Source organism: Schistocerca cancellata, chromosome 2 (assembly GCF_023864275.1).
Source record: "Schistocerca cancellata isolate TAMUIC-IGC-003103 chromosome 2, iqSchCanc2.1, whole genome shotgun sequence".
NCBI lineage: Eukaryota > Metazoa > Arthropoda > Insecta > Orthoptera > Acrididae > Schistocerca > Schistocerca cancellata.
Window position 1 is genome coordinate 127,068,643 of NC_064627.1, and position 20,142 is coordinate 127,088,784.

The window sequence follows — 20,142 nt, forward strand, 5'->3', positions numbered from 1 at the left end:
AAGATCTGTGGAGACAGTCATATGCCTTCTTAATATCTACAAATGTTATTGCCAGAGGTTTGTTCCGTTTCCTGTAGTATGCCATAATCAATTTTAAACTAATTATCTGCTCTGTGCAGCTTCTCCATGGTCTGAAACCTAATATTCCCCTAACTCCTCTTCTAATTGCTCCTTGATTCTTTCATGTAGGATCTTGGATAGAATTTTGTATGTGCAATCTAGGAGAGAGATTCCTCTGTAGTTGCTCTTATCTCCCTTTTTGTGTAGTAGGTGGATGATAGCTGTGGTCCAATGTTCAGGAAATCTTTCTGTTACCCAAATTTTTGTTAGAGCCATGTGTAAGGAGGTCTTGACTGTGTCACTTGCATATTTCGACATTTCAACAAAAACCTGATCTTCTCCACATGCCTTATAATTTTTTTGTCCTTTAAGAATTTTTTCTACTTCTTGGAAAGTTGGAGGGTCTAGTTTGTTAGGTTTGGTTTTTATTGGGGTATTTATGTTGATTTGTAAGGGTTCTTTGGGTTCCTCGCAATTCAGAAGTTTGTTAAATGCTTTTGCCATGATTTCTGCATTTTCCTTGTTACTGTGTGTCATTCTTCCATCTTCATCTTTCAGTATTAGCATAGGGGCCTCATATTGTTGTAGTTGTTTCTCAAAGATTTTATAGTTGTTACTGGAGTTGGTTTTATGATAATTACCATCTATAGAGTTTTTAATATCTTTATGAAATCTTCTCTTGATTCTTCTAATATTTTGTGTGAATTTTTTTCTTTCATTTTTTAGGTTGATGGCATTTTCTTCAGTTTTATGTTTTTGAAACTTTAACCATGCTTGGTGTCTATCTTCATGGAATTTGTCACATTCTGATGTCCACCATGCATGTTTCCTTCGTGGGTTCAAGGGAGTTAGATTCTCTGCTTCTTTTTTAAGATTAGACACTAGTTGTTCTAGATCATCTGTTAATTTGATGGTTTGTGTTATTTGTTGGTACTTATTATTTTTAATTAGCTGATGTGGGTCAAACCTCCTTTTTGTTTTATTAGTTTTTTCGGTTCTGTTCTTTAATGGAGTGAATTTGATTTTAATTTTAACCATATAATGGTCTGAGCCTGTGTCTACTCCTCTCAGTACCTTAACATTGTGGATCTCCTTATGAAAATTTTTGTCCATACAGACATGGTCTAGCTGCCACTCGCCCTTCCTCCAGTCTGGATGTTTCCATGTTTTAAGTTTACTTGGCTTCCTCGTAAAGTATTTTGATTTAGATATAAGGTTGTGTTCTCTGCAGAGTTCTACAAGTCTTTGACCGTTTTTGTTCGTAAATTTATGTGGACTCCATTTTCCAATTATATCTTTATATTTCCTTTCTTTTCCCAACTGAGCATTGAAATCTCCCAATAAGATTTTTACATTCTTTTTAGTTACTCTGTTCACAGTTTGTTCTAGAAGGTCCAAAAATTTATCTACCTCTTCCTTTGTTTTTGTTAGACAATTGTTTTCATTTAGTGGAGCATGAGCATTTATTATTATATAGGTTTTATTCATTGTTTCAAAGCTTAGAGTCGCAATTCTTGGTGATACTGCTTGGAAATCCGTTACTGAATCTATTATTTTTATGTTTACTAAAAACACTGATCCAAACTGGGGACATTGTTTCATTGCCCTCGGTCCTGGTTTCCCATTATAAATTCTGTATCCTTGTGATTCGAATGGGTCCTCTGTGGTGTTTCTCATTTCTTGGATCCCTGTTATTAAAATTTTTTGTTTATTTAGTTCATCTGTGAGCTCCTTGAGTTTTCCGGTCTGAAGTAGTGAGTTCATATTGTGTGTTGCTATATAATTTATTTGCTCATGTTTAATGTCCTTTTTGTGTTTTAGTGTGCATTTGGATGGTTGCAAACGCTCCGATTTGTTGCTGTCTTCTAGTTGACTACCCACCGAATCCGATGTAGCCTTTTCCTGCCTTTTTGAGCAGGACGGTGGAATTTTTTTTCCTTTCGAAGGTTTTCAACCTTAGTTGGAGCAAGCTCCGATTTACAACTACGGTTGTTAACCGCAGAGGGTGTGTTTGGTCCGCGAGAACTATGTTATTTCACTCAAGTCCGCCAGTAAACCGGTGAGGTCTTCCCTATCTGCCACCTGGGACGCGCCACGTAGGAGTATCACCTCTCCTCCTACTATGACAGCATAGTATGTTCGTGGCTAGATATGTAATGAATATAATTTGCGGCTGATTGCTGTACCGTCTACTACTTGAAATGAATACAGTCACCGGTCACAACTGTTTCCCTATGGTATCAAACCTGATACAACTCATTTGTGTCAAAAATGGCATTGTTAAGGCCTAACTCGCCTGCTGGAAAAAAATGTTAGGACTCCCATATTTCGTGCACACCTGCAGATGCCTGCAACCAGTTTACTACTCGCAGATTGCTTCTCCGGGAGTCTTCAGCTAACTTATTTCTAGTTTATGTCTGGCTTACCTGCACCAGTAATTACGTATTCTTTACTTCTTATTTACTTTCAGAAGAGTGAGGCATATATCGTACGGTCAATTTTCCGTTGTGAATATTTTTATCTTTTGCATTCAAAGACAAAAAAAGCCGTCGGACCATGAAGGATTTATGCAAAGGGGACGGAAATCGATAGCTGTTGTGTACATATACGGAAAAACAAATGATAACAATTTCCGAAAAATTGTCTGATATATTCAGGACAAAGAATTTTACAAATGGAGCAAGTTAGTAAAGCGTTGGTCCACATCTGGCCCTTATACAAGGAGTTATTTGACTTGGCACTGATTGACAGAGTCCTCCTGAGGGATATCGTCCCCAATTCTGACCTATTAGGGCTTAGATCGTCAAAATCCCGAGATGGTTGGAGGGCACCGCTTGTAATGCTCCAAATGTTCTCAGTTGGGGAGAGATCCAGCGACTTTGCTGGCCAAAGTAGGGCGTGGAAAGCACGGAGACAAACATTAGAAACTCCCCGCCGTGTGCGGGCGAGCATTATATTGCTGAAATGTAAGCCCAGGATGGCTTGCAATAAAGGGAAAGAAAATGGGTTGTAGAACATCATCGACGTACTGCTGTGCTGTAAGGGTACCGTGGATGACTACCAAGGGGTCCGCTGTGAAAAGAAATGGCACCCCAGACCATCACTTCTGGTTGTCGGACCGTATGGCATGCGACAGTCATGTTGGTAGCCCACTGCTGTCCAGGGCACCTCCAGGCACGTCTTCGCTGGTCATTGGGACTCGCTTGAAGCGAGACATCACTGAAGGAAATTCTGCTCCAGTCAATGAGATTCTAGGCCGAAGATGTGTCTGGAATTGCCCTGATCAGCAGGGGGTTACCAATCTGTCTGTCACCAGCCATACTGCCCGACAACCAGAACTGATGGTCCGGGGTGCCATTTCTTTTCAAAGCAGGAGCGTTTTGGTTGTCATCCTCTGCACTATTACAGCACAGTGGTACGTGTACGATACTCTACGCCCCATTTTGTAGCGGTTCATCGCAAGATATTCTGGCTTACATTTCAGCAACATAATGCCCAGCCACACATGACGAGACTTTCTAATGCTTGTCTTGGTGCTTGCGAAACCCTACATTGGCCAGCATTGTCTCCAGGTCTCTCCCCAACTGAGAACGTTTGCAGCATTACGGGCAGGGCCCTCCCACGAGCTATGTACTTTACGATCTAACGCGCCATTTGGGCAGAACTTGGCACCATATCCCTCAATAGGGCATCTAGCAACTTTGTCAATCAATGGCAAGCAAAGTAACTCATTGCGTAAGGACCAGATGTGCACCAAGGCTTTGTTGACTTGCTCCATTTTTGAAGCTCTTTCTCTTGGACAAATTACCCAGGATTTTCTGAAATTGTTCTCATTTATTTGTCTGTACATGTACATCACATCTATCGATTTCCTTCGATTCGGATGATTCCTCTGTCCAGAGTCCTTTTATTGTCGCAGAGTGTGTTTGCAATTTAAGAATTACTAGTGTTATTGTCGACTTCATTTTCGCCAGTCAGTGCACTTACACTACTGGCCATTAAAATTGCTACACCACGAAGATGTCATGCTACAGACGCGAAATTTAACCGACAGGAAGAAGATGTTGTGATATGCAAATGATTAGCTTTCCAGAGCATTCACACAAGGTTGGCGCCGGTGGCGACACCTACAACGCGCTGACATGAGGAAAGTTTCCAACCGATTCCTCATACACAAACAGCAGTTGACGGGCGTTGCCTGGTGAAACGTTGTTGTGATGCCTTGTGTAAGGGGGAGAAATGCGTACCATCACGTTTCCTACTTTGATAAAGGTCGGATTGTAGACTATCGCGTTTGCGGTTTATCGTATCGCGACATTGCTGCTCGCGTTGGTCGAGATCCAATGACTGTTAGCAGAATATGTGATCGGTGGGTTCAGGAGGGTAACACGGAACGCCGTGCTGGATCCCAACGGCATCGTGTCACTAGCAGTCGAGATGACAGACATCTTATCCGCATGCCTGCAACGGATCGTGCAGCCGAGTCTCGATCCCTGAGTCAACAGATGGGGACAACAACCATCTGCACGAACAGTTCGACGACGTTTGCAGCAGCGTGGACTACCAGCTCGGAGACCATTGCTGCGGTTACCCTTGACACTGCATCACAGACAGGAGCGCCTGCGATGGTGTACTCAACGATGAACCTGGGTGCACGAATGGCAAAACGTCATTTTTTCGGAAGAATCCAGATTCTGTTTACAGCATCATGATGGTCGCATCCGTGTCTGGCGACATCGCTGTGAACGCACATTGGAAGCGTGTGTTCGTCATCGCCATACTGGCGTATCACCCGGCGTGATGGTATGGGATGCCATTAGTTACGCATCTCGGTCGCCTCTTGTTCGCACTGACGGCACTTTGAACAGTGGATGTTACATGTCAGATGTGTTACGACCCGTGGCTCTACCCTTCATTCGGTCCCTGCGAAACCCTACATTTCAGCAGGATAATGCACGACCGCATGTTGCAGGTCCTGTACGGGCCTTTCTGGATACAGAAAATGTTCGACTGCTGCTCTGGCCAGCGCATTCCCCAGATCTCTCACCAACTGAAAACGTCTGGTCAATGGTGGCCTAGCAACTGGCTCGTCACAATACGCCAGTCACTACTCTTGATGAACTGTGGTATCGCGTTGAAGCTGCATGCGCAGCTGTATCTGTACACGCCATCCAAGCTCTGTTTGACTCAGTGCCCAGGCGTATCAAGGCCGTTATTACTGCCAGAGGTGGTTGTTCTGGGTACTGATTTCTCAGGATCTATGCACCCAAATTGCGTGAAAATGTAATCACGTGTCAGTTCTAATATAATATATTTGTCCAATGAATACCCGTTTATTACCTGCATTTCTTCTTGCTGTAGAAATTTTAATGGCCAGTAGTGTACATGCTTGCGCTTAGAGAGCTTCCCATGGTCTGTTCAGTTATATGTTGCCGTATTATTAGAGGCGATCAAAATGCTTCCTTTCCAGAGCCATACAGTCCTGAATCGGTATGCTAGTCAGACAAAAACGCCGTGAGCATTGAGGCAGTTATTCCACCGATGCACCAGGTTGAATATATCTGTTTGGTAGAACACCGTCTCCTGCTGCGTGAAGAAGCCTGTAACTACCTCCTGCTTATTCTTGTCCCGACAGGAATCGTCGACCTTTGAAGGTCTTTTTCAAGGAATCGAAGACGTGCATGATCAAGGAGCAGCAGCACCCTTTATACGGAACTTGGGGTCCCATTGCACAATGGTGGTCTCCTACAGACGTGCTGCCCGAAACTTATTCCTCATTCTCCGATGGGTGCCTGTAGTTCACGTTTCCACGTTTACTACACGACCGTCGGAAAAACACGAATGCCACACTAATATCTTGCCTACATGTCGGTGCTTATATACCCACATTCGAGACGTGGAGCGCTGCACATACACTGCAACAACGTCATCGGACGAAAAAATTTTGATCGCCCTTATGCTATATAACATACTAGCTTAGTGCCTGTTGCTTCGCTCGCCTAGACTGTATGGCCTGCAACGATTTTTTGTTTTGTTTTTTGTTTTTCTTTAATCGAATTTTTATGTTGTTCACAAATTAAAAGATCGTCTAAATTTTTAACACTAATTAAGTCCATAGAAGCATGGTCTCTTCCGAATGTGCTGGAGTCCAAAGTCCCTGTTAACCATGCCTTTTGCGTTCTTGTAGCGATATTTCCATAGAAACTTTCATCCACTAATACATACACTACTGGCCATTAAAATTGCTACACCAAGAACAAATGCAGATGATAAACGGGTATTCATTGGACAAATATATTATACTAGAACTTACATGTGATTACATTTTCACGCAGTTTGGGTGCATAGATCCTGAGAAATCAGTACCCAGAACAACCACCTCTGGCCGTAATAACGGCCTTGATACGCCTGGGCATTGAGTCAAACAGAGCTTGGATGGGGTGTACAGGTACAGCTGCCCATGCAGCTTCAATACCACAGTTCATCAAGAGTAGTGACTGGCGTATTGTGACGAGCCAGTTGCTCGGCCACCATTGACCAGACGTTTTCAATTGGTGAGAGATCTGGAGAATGTGCTGGACAGGGCAGCAGTCAAACATTTTCTGTATCCAGAAAGACCCGTACAGGACCTGCAACACGCGGTCGTGCATTATCCTGCTGAAATGTAGGGTTTCGCAGGGACCGAATGAAGGATAGAGCCACGGGTCGTAACACATCTGAAATGCAACGTCCACTGTTCAAAGTGATGTCAGTGAGAACAAGAGGTGACCGAGACGTGTAACCAATGGCACCCCATACCATCACGCCAGTATGGCGATGACGATTACACGCTTCCAATGTGCGTTCACAGCGATGTCGCCAAAGACGGATGCGACCATCATGATGCTGTAAACAGAACCCGGATTCATCCGAAAAAATGACGTTTTGCCATTTGTGCACCCAGGTTCGTGGTTGCGTACATCATCGCAGGCGCTCCTGTCTGTGATGCAGCGTGAAGGGTAACCGCAGCCATGGTCTCCGAGCTGATAGTCCATGCTGCTGCAAACCTCGTTGAACTGTTCGTGCTGATAGTTGTTGTCTTGCAAACGTCCCCGTCTGTTGACTCAGGGATCGAGACGTGGCTGCACGATCCGTTACAGCCATGCGAATAAGATGCCTGTCATCTCGACTGCTAGTGATACGAGGACGTTGTGATCCAGCAAGGCGTTCCGTATTACCCTCCTGAACCCACCGATTCCATATTCTGCTAACAGTCATTGGATCTCGACCAACGCGAGCAGCAATGTCACGATACGATAAACCGCAATCGCGATAGGCTACAATCCGACCTTTATCAAAGTCGGAAACGTGATGGTACGCATTTCTCATCCTTACACGAGGCATCACAGCAACGTTTCACCAGGCAACGCCGGTCAACTGCTGTCTGTGTATGAGAAATCGGTTGGAAACTTTCCTCATGTCAGCACGTTGTAGGTGTCGCCACCGGCGCCAACCTTGTGTGAATGCTCTGAAAAGCTAATCGTTTGCATATCACAGCATCTTCTTCCTGTCGGTTAAATTTTGCGTCTGTAGCACGTCATCTTCGTGGTGTAGCAATTTTAATGGCCAGTAGTGTAAATTTTTTTTTCTATTTAAGCGAGAAGTGAAATACCAGTTGCACAGATTTAGCTTTTTTTAATATAACGAAATATTTTCTTCAAAATTTTCTTCCCTGTTTCACCCCCTTGGGGGTTGAATTTCCAAAAAGAGTGAAACATGTTTTTTTTTGTTTCTGGTAGAGAAGTCATATAATGATTTCCATAGATTTAGCTTTGAAGATCCTTCCATAATGAAATAATTTCTTAAAACTTTTCATATTTCCCTAGGGAGTGGAATTTCGTACAGGTCCCTCTTGAACGGTGGCTACAATACAGGATCAATACCGTCTCCAAATTTCAAGTTTCTATTCTTAGCAGTTTTGGCTGTTTCACTTCCTAGGGGGTTGAATTTCAAAAACAATGAAATGCTTATTTTTATATGTCTGAGAAGCCAAATTCAGATTTTAATAGATTTAGCTTTAAAAATGCTTCCATAATGAAAAATTTTCATAAACTTTTCATCCCCTACTTCATCTCCTTCGGTACTGAATTTCAAAAAACACTGAGATATCTGTTTTTTTTGTATTTAAAACTGAGAAGTCATAGACCAATTTTCATAGCTGTAGCTTTAAAAATACGTTGGTAGTTCTTTAATAATGATTTATTTTCAAAAACAGCTTTCACCTACTGTTTCATACCATAAGGGTTAAATTTCCAAAAAAGCTTAAATATGTATTTCTTTATTTCTGACTAAGAAACTAAATTCCAATCTCCATAGGTCTAGTCTCAGAATTGCCTTAATAGCAACATATTTTCAAAAGACCTTTCATCACTTGTATCACCCCCTTAGGGATAGAATCAAAAAAGAAAACCCTTCTTATAAGACGCCTATAGGATAAGATCAACGCACTCTCCAAATTTCGTTTCTATCCCTAGTGATTTGGGCTTGGCGATGATCAGTCAGACAGTGAGTGAGTCAGTGAGTCGGGATATTGCCTTTTATGTATAGATTCGAGTGTGTCTAGCTGCACAGGAGCAGAGCCAAAAAGTTATCATTATAACATTGGAAAAATCAAGCTACCACCATAAACTTTGGTGATGGTGTTAGTCCTTCTGTTATTCACCCTCAAATGCCAGTCTTAACAACCATGGAAGACTTGTCAAACATCTTGGTTGTAGAAGTTCCCATTCTGGATGTTGAGGAAAACTTCCGCCTCATAAATTGTCTCGTCATCATTCTGGAAACGCCTGCCACACAATGTTTCCTTCTTCCGAGGCAAGAGAAAGGGGAATACGAGTGGTAAGGCAAGATTTGATAGCCCAAAGAAGCACTGTGTCCAGTGCAGAACGAGTTGGGGTCTTTTAGTGGACGAAAAAGATCCCTCGGAAGCTTTACGTGACACTTGTTTTGGCTTCTTCCCATAAATTTGTCGTGAGAGTTCACTAGTGTGCTCCTGAGATATTTTACTAGCATAATCTGTGTGGTCTTCGCCTTTTTCGGCTGTGACGAATCAACATGTTCCAAGTGATTGCTTTGCCCCTTTGTCTTGGGGGTGTAGTGATACATCCAGCACTTGTCTATGGTGATTAAACGTCGTAATCCATCATGTGGATTCACCCACACATCTACAACATTTCCGTTGCTGCTTCATTTCGCGAGTTTTTTTGAATAGATTTGAGAAATCTCGGGACTCAATGGGCAGTGACACTGATCATGATCAAAATCAATCTGCCCACATGTCGCCAACGCTGTTTCGACTATGCTGCAGAAATGTTGCTGGGAAGCCCATCACATCGACAATACAGTCCCTCCATAGATCCGTCTCACTTAGTTTTCCTGAATTTCGGGGATAGGGGAGTGGCTGGTACCTCCGTACGACGATGGGGGACACTTACGGCAAGTTGGGGAGCAATCTTGTCCAGGGTATGGCAATGAGATTCGTCCCACAGGTCGACAGTAAGCGTCTACAATTACTAGCATGAATAGCATAGTTGTGATGACTGATGTCTTGCAGTGTCATTTTTGTCAAACACTCGTATTCTTTCTCTACAGTAGCATACAACGTGTCCAGAGCGTTCAAAGTGAAATTAGGCCGGTGTGTTGTCCTGTGTCCTCCAAATATGTGTGCTTTGGTGTGGCGTTATGCGTGGCAGAGTAGCTGGTTGTACCTGGTCGATTGGTTGCTGGGTTGTTGTTTGACTGTGGTGGTGTAAGTCCAAGTTCGCTGTGGCCATTCTTCCTGCAGCGCTGGGCTAGTGGCGGAGACAGGTATCAAAGATCAATACACCTCTTCTTCGACGTTCTGTATTACCTCCTGACTTATGGCATCGACGTCGATGGCACTATCTGTTGTGGACTCGGTCCGACAATTCGGCCTGCCGTGAAATGCTCTATATCTTCTTTTAAAACGTGTTGTATGAGAGAGGCGTGATCATGGTGGTCTTCTACAACTGCCATGGGGACCATATTCTGGAGTCTATCATATCTCTTTCATCTGAACTCTTTCTTTCTTTTTTATTTTCCTCAATGAGCTGGTATCATTTAATGAATTCTTCTGTAGTTGCGTTGTGACATTCTTTATCAGAATTGACTGATATACAGGGTGGTCGATTGATAGTGACCGGGCCAAATATCTCACGAAATAAGCATCAACGAAAAAACTACAAAGAACGGAACTCGTCTAGCTTGAAGGGGGAAACCAGATGGCGTTATGGTTGGCCCGCTATATGGCGCTGCCATAGGTCAAACGGATATCAACTGCGTTTTTTTAAATAGGAACCCCCATTTTTATTACATATCCATGTAGAACGTAAAGAAATATGAATGTTTTAGTTGGACCACTTTTTTTCGCTTTGTGGTAGATGGCGCTGTAATAGTCACAAACGTATAAGTACGTGGTATCACGTAACAGTCCGCCAGTGCGGACGGTATTTGCTTCGTGATACATCACCCGTGTTAAAATGGACCGTTTACCAATTGCGGAAAAGGTCGATATCGTGTTGATGTATGGCTGCTGTGATCAAAATGCCCAACGGGCGTGTGCTATGTATGCTGCTCGGTATCCTGGACGACATCATCCAAGTGTCCGGACCGTTCGTCGGATAGTTACGTTATTTAAGGAAACAGGAAGTGTTCTGTCACATGTGAAACGTCAACCACGACCTGCAAAAAATGATGATGTCCAAGTAGGTGTTTTAGCTGCTGTCGTGGCTTATCAGCACAACAGTAGCAGACAAACTGCGCGAGAACCGGCAATGTCAAAAATCTCGGTGTTGAGAATGCTAAATCAACATCGATTGCACCCGTACCATATTTCTATGCAACAGGAATTGCATGGCGACGACTTTGAACGTCGTGTGCAGTTCTGCCACTGGGCACAAGGGAAATTACGGGACGATGACAGATTTTTTGGACGCGTTCTATTTAGCGACGAAGCGTCATTCACCAACAGCGGTAACGTAAACCGGCATAATATCCAATATTGGGCAACGGAAAATCCACGATGGCTGCGACAAGTGGAACATCAACGACCTTTGGGGGTTAACGTATGGTGCGGCATTGTGGGAGGAAGGATAATTGGCCCCCATTTTATCGATGGCAATCTAAATGGTGCAATGTATGCTGATTTCCTATGTAATGTTCTACTGATGTTACTACAAGATGTTTCACTGCATGACAGAATGGCGATGTACTTCCTACATGACGGATGTCCGGCACATAGCTCGCGTGCGGTTGAAGCAGTATTGAATAGCATATTTAATGACAAGGAGATTGGTCATCGAAGCACCATACCATGGCCCGCACGTTCACCGGATCTGACGTGCCCGGATTTCTTTCTGTGGGGAAAGTTGAAGGATATTTGCTATCGTGAACCACCTACAACGCCTGACAACATGCGTCAGCGCATTGTCAATGCATGTGCGAACATTACGGAAGGCGAACTACTCGATGTTGAGAGGAATGGCGTTACACGTATTGCCAAATGCATTGAGGTTGACGGACATCATTTTGAGAATTTTTTGCATTAATGTGGTATTTACAGGTAATCATGCTGTAACAGCATGCGTTCTCAGAAATGATAAGTTCACAAAGGTACATGTATCACATTGGAACAACCGAATTAAATGTTGAAACGTACCTACGTTCTGTATTTTAATTTACAAAACCTACCTGTTACCAATTGTTCGTCTAAAATTGTGAGCCATGTGTTTGTGACTATTACAGCGCCATCTATTACAAAGCAAAAAAAGTGGTCCCACTAAAACATTCATATTTCTTTACGTACTGCACGAATACATAATAAAAAATGGGGGTTCCTAAATTTAAAAAACGCAATTGGTATCCGTTTGACCTATAGCAGCGCCATCTAGGGAGCAAACCATAGCGCCATCTGGTTTCCCCCTTCAAGCTAGACCAAGTTTCGTTAATTGTAGTTTTTTCGTTTGACGCTTATTTCGTAAGATGGTCAATGGACCACCCTGTATATTTTCTTCGACTGGCTTCCACGACTCCTTTCATAGGGTGTGATATTTTGTCGGCTTCTATTGTATTTGAATTTATAATGTTGGAATGATCAAAAACGTTGTGTGTATATGACTGTATCGTTTCACCTTGACATTGCGCTTTGTTTTCTGTTCTTCAATTACAGTGGGTGGACAGTCCTCTGACTGGACACACTGAGCTCCCGTGCTAGCGACCACGTTCACATAAAAATCTTGCTCTTGTATTGTTTAGCTTAGCACCTCTTAAAGGCTTTTTACCGCTGCTGTGTCATTAACTGATATTAAATTATAACAAATCGCACCAAGAGTGACGTTTGTGATAAATCCTCGATGCGCAATTGCCTTGAAACGGCATACTGTCGTAACACACAAGTCATAATACAGAAACAACAGAATTCGATGAAATCCAATATGGAATCTCCGAAGCAGCAAGCGAGCGATGTAACGTGACGGCCCAATTGCTATGAAATGCTATTGGTTATTCTTGTTTCGATAAGTGAAACCATCGTGTTAAAAATTAAACTTGTTTGGTGAAACTCTAAATGAAACCGCACAATGGTGGAGGTTCTTGCCGACCGCTGTGGCCGAGCGGTTCTAAGCGCTTCAGTCTGGAACCGCGCTGCTGCTACGGTCGGAGGTTCGAATCCTGCCTCGAGCATGGATGTTTGTGATGTCTTTAGGTTAGTTAGATTTAATTAGTTCTAAGTCCAGGGGACTGATGATCTCAGATGTTAAGTCCTATAGCCCCTAGAGCCATTTGAATTTGGCGTTTCTAATCGGTCATTGCTGATGACTTCCAAATGGCTCTGAGCACTATGGGACTTAACTTCTGAGGTCATCAGTCTGATGACTTCCAGCAACACGACCTTGATTTGTTGTCATGGCACAATGTGTACTACTGTCGTCCTGTGTTTCCGTATTGTAACATGAGCCTTGCTCTTCTTATAATTTGATGCTATGCTGTGTGAGTCTCAAGATAACTATGTACCAATGTTTCCAGCTTGAGAGTTTCCCCCCTAAATTTAGGGTGAATCAGCTGCCTTAGGGAGTAATTTAGAGGGATGAGTGCTTCAGGAGGAAATGTAGGGGGAAGGGCTTACATCTCAGTATGTCATGCAGAAACAGTACAATGTTCTTAGCTCAAAACTGGAAAGCGATGATTTTAAAGTGGAAAAATTGACAGGAATTGGAGTAGATGGTGCAAGTGAAATGGTAGTACTCTATAGCTCTGTAACTGCTTATCTGAAAGAAACAGTTTCTGACATAACTGTTATTAAGAGTGTTTGTCATTCTATTCATCTTTGTGCAGCAATCTTCCCACCCCAATTGGGATTTCTTATTAGAGAAGCCAACAAGCAAACAACTGTTTTTCCTATGAACCTCAGATACCAGACCAATACAAATATTTGTAGAAAATTATGAATGATAGTTGCAATTCTAAAAAAAAAAAAAAAAAAAAAAAAAAAAATATTCTGCTATTGACACAGTTTTGAAGCAATGGGAGGAGTTGAAGTTCTTATTTTCTTATTGTCTCTTGCTAAATGCAGTGATAAATACTATATGTCTGGACAACTTTAGAAGATAACGGATTGCACAGCATACAAAATTCTATTGATGTTCCTCAGAAATTAATTAAAATCCATATGCAGAACTGATCTGCTTTTTCAGAGTGAGATTATATAGGTTGAGAAAGTCTTGGAAGACGTCATTTAGTTATTCAGATCACTACTCAGGTCAAACGCGCGGGATTAGCCAAGTGGATGTACTTGCTTCGGCAGTACATATACTAAAATTGGAACGACACAGAGAAGATTAGTATGGCCCCAGCGCAAAGATGACACGCAAAATCGTGAAGCTTTCCACATTTTTGCCGGCGCGGCAGCTCAGCGTGTTTGGTCAGAGAGTTAGCTGCCCTCTGTAATAAAAAAAACTGAGTTAATCGATCAACAACGAACTTGAACGGAAGTCTTACGACGTCCGCCCAGACCAGATTCAACGAACAAAAGTGAACAAAATGAGATTAAAAAAAAAAAAAAAAACGAAGCAGTCTAAGGCGCTGCAGTCATGGACTGTGTGGCTGGTCCCGGCGGAGGTTCGAGTCCTCCCTTGGGCATGGGTGTGTGTGTTTGTCCTTAGGATAATTTAGGTAAAGTTGTGTGTAAGCTTATGGACTGATGACCTTAGCAGTTAAGTCCCATAAGATTTCACACACATTTGAACATTTTTGTGCTACTCAGGTCAGAAAACTAAAGCAATGCGAACACACAATTTTTCGTCTTGAAACGAGTTCTTAAAGCAAAAGAACGTTCCAATATCCATAAGAGGTAAGATATTTGCACTAGCATTTCATAGGGAGTTTCAAATGCGATTGCCAAAAAATATAGCAGTTCTGCAAAGGACTTCACCCTTCCACTGCAACTTTCACATGTTGCTAGCTTTAGAAGTACAAAGATAACTGGTAAAATAGATGACATCTCAGAATGGAACGCCCTGCCAAATGAACAGTGGAAAAACATTTCAGACAACGTAAGTTACTGGATAGAGGTTATGCAAGGTACAGATGCAACTGGCAATGTCCGATTTCAGGATGTTTGCGATTTTGCAGCTGGGTTGCTAATACTGCCCATATCACACGCTACAGTTGAACGTACATTTTCAGTATTTTCTTGCATAAAACGTAAACTGAGAAATGGTTCTCTATACAGTTAGTGAATGCTTTACTAATTACCAGATATTATTTAAAAAGGGAAAACATATATTGTACTGAACCATCCTCGAAAATGCTGAAGAGGTTCAACTTGTCCACGTATGAGCACAAACAAACAGAATTATGCAAAGAAGGTGTAGTTGTGGCAGACCTTGAAGACTTCTAGGGACGTCCATCTTCCTCCAGCTTCCTTTGTCAGCGAAGTGAAGAGAAAATGCTGTGTAAGTAGTTTACAATATTAAAATCGCTGCTGCATGGCCGGAATTTGGCGCGTACTCTTGGAATAGTGACAAACCATACTCTAAACCTCAGATCTCTCAGGAAGTATGCAGCCACGCAATTCTCTTGAGATGTTCACCTCAATCTAGTATAATTCTTTGGGGAAATTAACGCATTATTGGTGATGTCGTTATCGTAGTACCGCTTCTTACTGCTCCAACATATTCACACTTTTAGAGAGCCAATGAGTTAGAATTTGTTGGGTGTTATCAGGTATCGTCGGAGGAAGTGTATATCCTTCTCAAAAGCGTTAAATTCCATATTTCCTGAAGAAAAATCACCTTGACTTAATACTGGAAACTTCAAAATTTCCGAGTAGAATCCTGTTTTTTCTATACGATATTTATCTAAAACATACCATAAACACAGTATAAGATGTTGATAATCAGTTTAAAGTTACGTACGAGAACTTCGTAATAATTTAAACACTGAGGCAGACTGTGGCATTTTCTAACAGAATTGCAGGTCACAATGGCCTCATGCAAAGTTTTTAAAAGTTATTTAAATGGTTCCGAACGCCCCCCCCCCCAAAAAAAAAGAAAAACAAATATAAATTTAGTAATATAGCCATTTAGTCAGACAAACTATTTAGGGGATTTTGAACCGATGTAGGGCGTTTAAAATTCGATATAGGAGGAAATTGTGCTTCAGAGTTGGCAGTACTGCTAGACACTTGTGACAAGTTTGAACAGAAACAACTGAAACAAGCACACAAACAACAGAAACAAACAATCGGGAAGGCGTATGAAAGAAACAAATATGCAGAAAAGACGACGCTGTGAGCTTGTTGACAAAGAAACGGCACATTTTTCACAGGTAGATGGTCAGTTGAAGTATTGTCAAAGTGCAGACGTACGATTAATACGTGCTTAATACGTGGTAATGAATGCCCCACTGCCATAAACTGAACCTAAGTGACGAAGCTCTGTCTCTAAATTTGCGGTTTTGCTTAATATAATTGCTGTTATTAACTTACGATGTGCCACTGTCATACCATTTTTACGTCTGTGCGTAATACATCAGTAATCGTTCGAATTTTTTCAGTTATTTCACACAGTTTTTTTTCAGAATTTACGTATTTATACAGAAAAGTAAACGGAATATGCATCGGCAACGGCGCTTTGTTTAAAATAGTTTGCGATTGTTATATGAATAGATTCATGCAGCCTCATAATGACCTGTTTTATTAGTTGCCTATGGAGTCAAGTATAACATTTGAATGGAGCAGGTAATAAAGAGGCGATAACATGATTTTACATCTGTGAGATAACATTCACAAAAATAGGGTGACTAGATTGATGTGTTGGTTGCAGATTGGTATTGATTGAAAGTTGGTTGCAAGTGCCTTCTGCGTGGCTGTCCTACTACACCGAATTTTAGTGGTGTAGTTTTCTCAATTTAAGATTATATGCAATGAAATACAGATTCACTAATCACAGATGGAATTATGAGTGTAGTAAATACGCAACAGGCAGAGGATAGTTTCTCAGCTTAGAGCAACAAGAAAATGTACACACAAGGCATCATACTTTCAGGAGAATGTAGCATTGCCAATGTAGACAAGTTTTGTTCTGCATCCTGCGATGAATTAGTCTGTAACACTGAAGAGATCGTGCGAAAAAATTATTTTTGCCTTCTCACGATTCAGTTGTGCACAGAAAACTAAAATTACTTTATTTTCTCAAGCTTCTTAAGACCACTATATGATTAAACACTTGCAGATTTGATAAAGAATAGCGAGATTAGAAATCAACTGGGCATCAAAATTATACTTAAGAAAATGAAGTAGAGAAAGAAATGGCATGAACAGATTCAGATGAACAAGTAGCCTACATAAATTAATATACAAATATACATCTTGAGGGAAGAAAGATAAGACAAGATGCAAAGAAAAGCTGCAGTCTGGTTGAAATTGGGGTAGTCAATAATACCTAAACGAGAACTGGTTATGATGATGGCCTTATTGTGCACCACTCTTCAATAGCAGTAGCTTTTCCTCCTTTTTGTGAAACATCAGGCCAATATTGAGATGGATTTAATCGTAACAACATATATTTATACACTATAGAACTGCTGCCTTAAATATTTGCTATCTCTAGGTGATGTATTACATGGTATGTTTTATTAAGACTTGCAGTATCTAGCCTCCAGCAAGATTGCACACTATCCATATCTGGATCTTTCCATGAAAAGGGAAGGTTTTGTTATATCTGTACCACTTCATGTTCCATTGTTTAGTGACAGATTGACTCAGTTCACATCAAACCTTCCCCATATGTAGAGTCATATTCAGATCTGTTTTTTAATTTCCACTTTAATACTTCAGTGTAAATTGTTCAAATGCTACGTTCATAACCATGCAATGATTCATTTGTGTCCTGGCCTCCCTTGTTGCGATTCAGATGTTACAACATCCTGGAATTTCATTTTTTACCACAGAATCCCTCACTATAAATGTTGATACAAAAATTTTTGGAGAAATCTTACTGAGCGGTTGACCTAATTGATATCTCTGCACACAGCTTCCTCCATTCTGCATATTTTTAGGATGTGTGTGTTTTGTGTATTTTTATTTGTGAACATGTAATAATTATATTTGCAGTTATATTTCTTTGATTTATTTGTTGTGATGTTGTTGTTAAAAATGTGCCTTTCTGATACCTCCTTTTTTCCTTTCCAGAAGCTTGCAAGGAAAAGGAAGATTGCTTTGCAGAGGTATAGTAAAAGTATCTGGTCCATTCTTCCACCTCTGGGGCTCACAACTCTTTTTTGAGTATGGGTGTGGCGAGCACGGGTTCCCAAGCTATTGAAGCACCTACTTTCTTTCATGTGCTGCAACCTCTCATGGTAGCAACCTTTGATGTTGACCCACTCAGCTATTCCCTAGACTCTGCTTTCCTTTCTCGGTATATTCATTAATTTACATTGATTTTTGCTGAAATAATTTTTGGCCCACTTCTGAGTTTGACCTTCATTTTCGAAATTTTTTCTGTATAGTGGACTTGACTGGGGAAGAACACCTTAAGTAGCACATACTCTGTGAAGTGTCAAAGATCATGTGTGAGAAGAGGGACAAGCTAGACATCTGGGTGCAAAACAATTTATCAAATACTTTGTATGTACTCAAACTGACAGGTAAACTTTTGCTGTGACAAACCATTATTTTCTGTGGAACAAATTAAATAAAAATTTGGAGAAGTTGAGTCATTGAGAATATTGCTCAGTGGATTGCTGTTGATTAAAGCCTCCTCTGCTGCAAAACATAAGGCTTTTCAGGCATATGAACACCCAGGTTGACACACCAGTGATGATTGCATCACACAACTTTGAATATGGTCCAAGGACTCAACATCCAGAGACCTTATGCTTCAAAGATGAGGAGCTGCAGGCTGATCTCAAGTGGCGAGTTTAATTAAACAGATACAGATGCCTTTATCGTAGCCTTTGAAGGGAATGTCCTCCTGGAAAAAGTTAGTTATGGTGTACAGGTTTAAAGTGAAACCTTAAGTCCCACGACTCATGAGGTGCTTCTGATGCTTACACTTCGGTCATATGTGATCCTGCTGCAAGGAATACCCAAAGCATGCCAACTGTGAGCACTCATACTTTTGTGCGTGAACTGCACAGAACACTGTCTTCCGTGTCCATTAGTTTGCTCAGGCTCAAGAAAGAAAAGAAAATACAGGAATATAATCTACTGACCACTTGTCATATATTGAGGCACAAAATAAAATGTATGTGTACAACCTGTGATACGATGCCCGGTGAAGTGAAAGTCGTGGCCATCTCCTCTCCCACCTCAACTTTTCTCTAAATATATCTCCCATGACCTTCCTCTCCTATAGTATCATCTTCAGGAACCACTTCATGCACCCATCTAAAGAAACATCTACTGGAAAACCCCAGACTAGAAGCCAGACACCAAACAATGTCTGAGCGAGCCACTGCCTCTGGGTCCTAGGGCTGCTTGTTCTTCATCCCCCCACCCCACCCCCAATGTCCTCTGTGGATAGGCCCTCTCAAGAACTTTGGCCACCAGTAGTGAAGGAGCAGGAGGAGAATGGGACAAGGCTGCCCCGGTGCCCTCGATGTGCCACTGTGCTGGCTCAAAGAGGACATCTGGAGGGGACTGTGTACTGGTTTGAATTTATGTCATCAGTGAGTGTCTTCCCCTCAATACCACATTGGAAATAATAGTGGTGCAGTGCAAACGAGTGCAGTGATCACCATTTGTAACCAGAATGAAATTTTCACTCTGCAGTGGAGTGTGTGGTGATATGAAACTTTCTGGCAGATTAAAACTGTGTGCCGGACCGAGACTCAATCTCGGGACCTTTGCCTTTCGCGGGCAAGTGCTCTACCAACTGAGCTACCCAAGTACGACTTATGACCCGTCCTCACAGCTTTAATTCCGGCAGTAGAACACTTGCCAATGAAAGGCAAAGGTCCTGAGTTCGAGTCTCGGTCTGGCACACAGTTTTAATCTGCCAGGAAGTTTCACCATTTGCAACTCCTGGCAGCCCACTCATGTATCTTTAGTTGACCACCAAGATGGAGTGTAACAATACGAGAGAACGAAAGTTGCTACTCCTTCTCTCATATTGTTTAGTTGACCACCTTAATCCAACAAGTTTGTCCTCCTTGTCTATTTGTAGACTTCAGTGTGCACCACTTTGTATGGGGAGTGACACCTTCCTCTGAAAGGTACCTTCTAATTGACCAGCATCTTAGCAAACATGATCTACATCTCCTCAGTGATGGTGCTCCTTCACACTCCAGCACTGCCTTTCACACCTTCTCAGCTATCAATCTAATGATCTCTTCCCTCAGTCCCTTGGCTTCACTGCATTGGTCACTACTTGACAATGTTCGTGACAGTGACTGCTTTCCAGTGATCCTGTCATTTCATTGTGACTACCAGGCAGACCAGCTACCACAGTGGGTGTTTTGAAGAGCCAGCTGGTAGTTGTATGCCTCTGCTGTTACCTCCCCCTCTCTGTCATATTATCAACAGGA

General features: G+C 41.9%; 1 protein-coding gene and 1 non-coding gene across 6 annotated transcripts in view; both read left to right on the top strand.

The window, feature by feature from the left end:
* The first annotated feature begins 13,902 nt into the window (after positions 1-13,902).
* Positions 13,903-14,009, top strand: LOC126163331 (U6 spliceosomal RNA). The gene has a single exon (XR_007535222.1). It is a non-coding gene; the product is annotated as a U6 spliceosomal RNA (small nuclear RNA).
* A 1,795-nt stretch (positions 14,010-15,804) lies between these two features.
* LOC126144077 (gastrula zinc finger protein XlCGF67.1-like) overlaps positions 15,805-20,142 on the top strand; it is a 44,579-nt gene continuing 40,241 nt past the window's right edge. For 3 of the 5 annotated variants that reach the window (XR_007529756.1, XM_049915468.1, XM_049915469.1), the window contains exons 1-2: positions 15,805-15,942; positions 17,807-17,841. Coding sequence is in view for 4 of the 5 variants with exons in the window: in XM_049915468.1 (XP_049771425.1) it covers positions 15,871-15,942; positions 17,807-17,841 (107 nt within the window). In the remaining variant the exon portion in view is untranslated. Of the gene's footprint in view, positions 15,950-17,806; positions 17,842-20,142 lie in introns of all 5 variants that reach the window. The other 2 variants (XM_049915470.1, XM_049915471.1) reach the window with 1 other exon arrangement.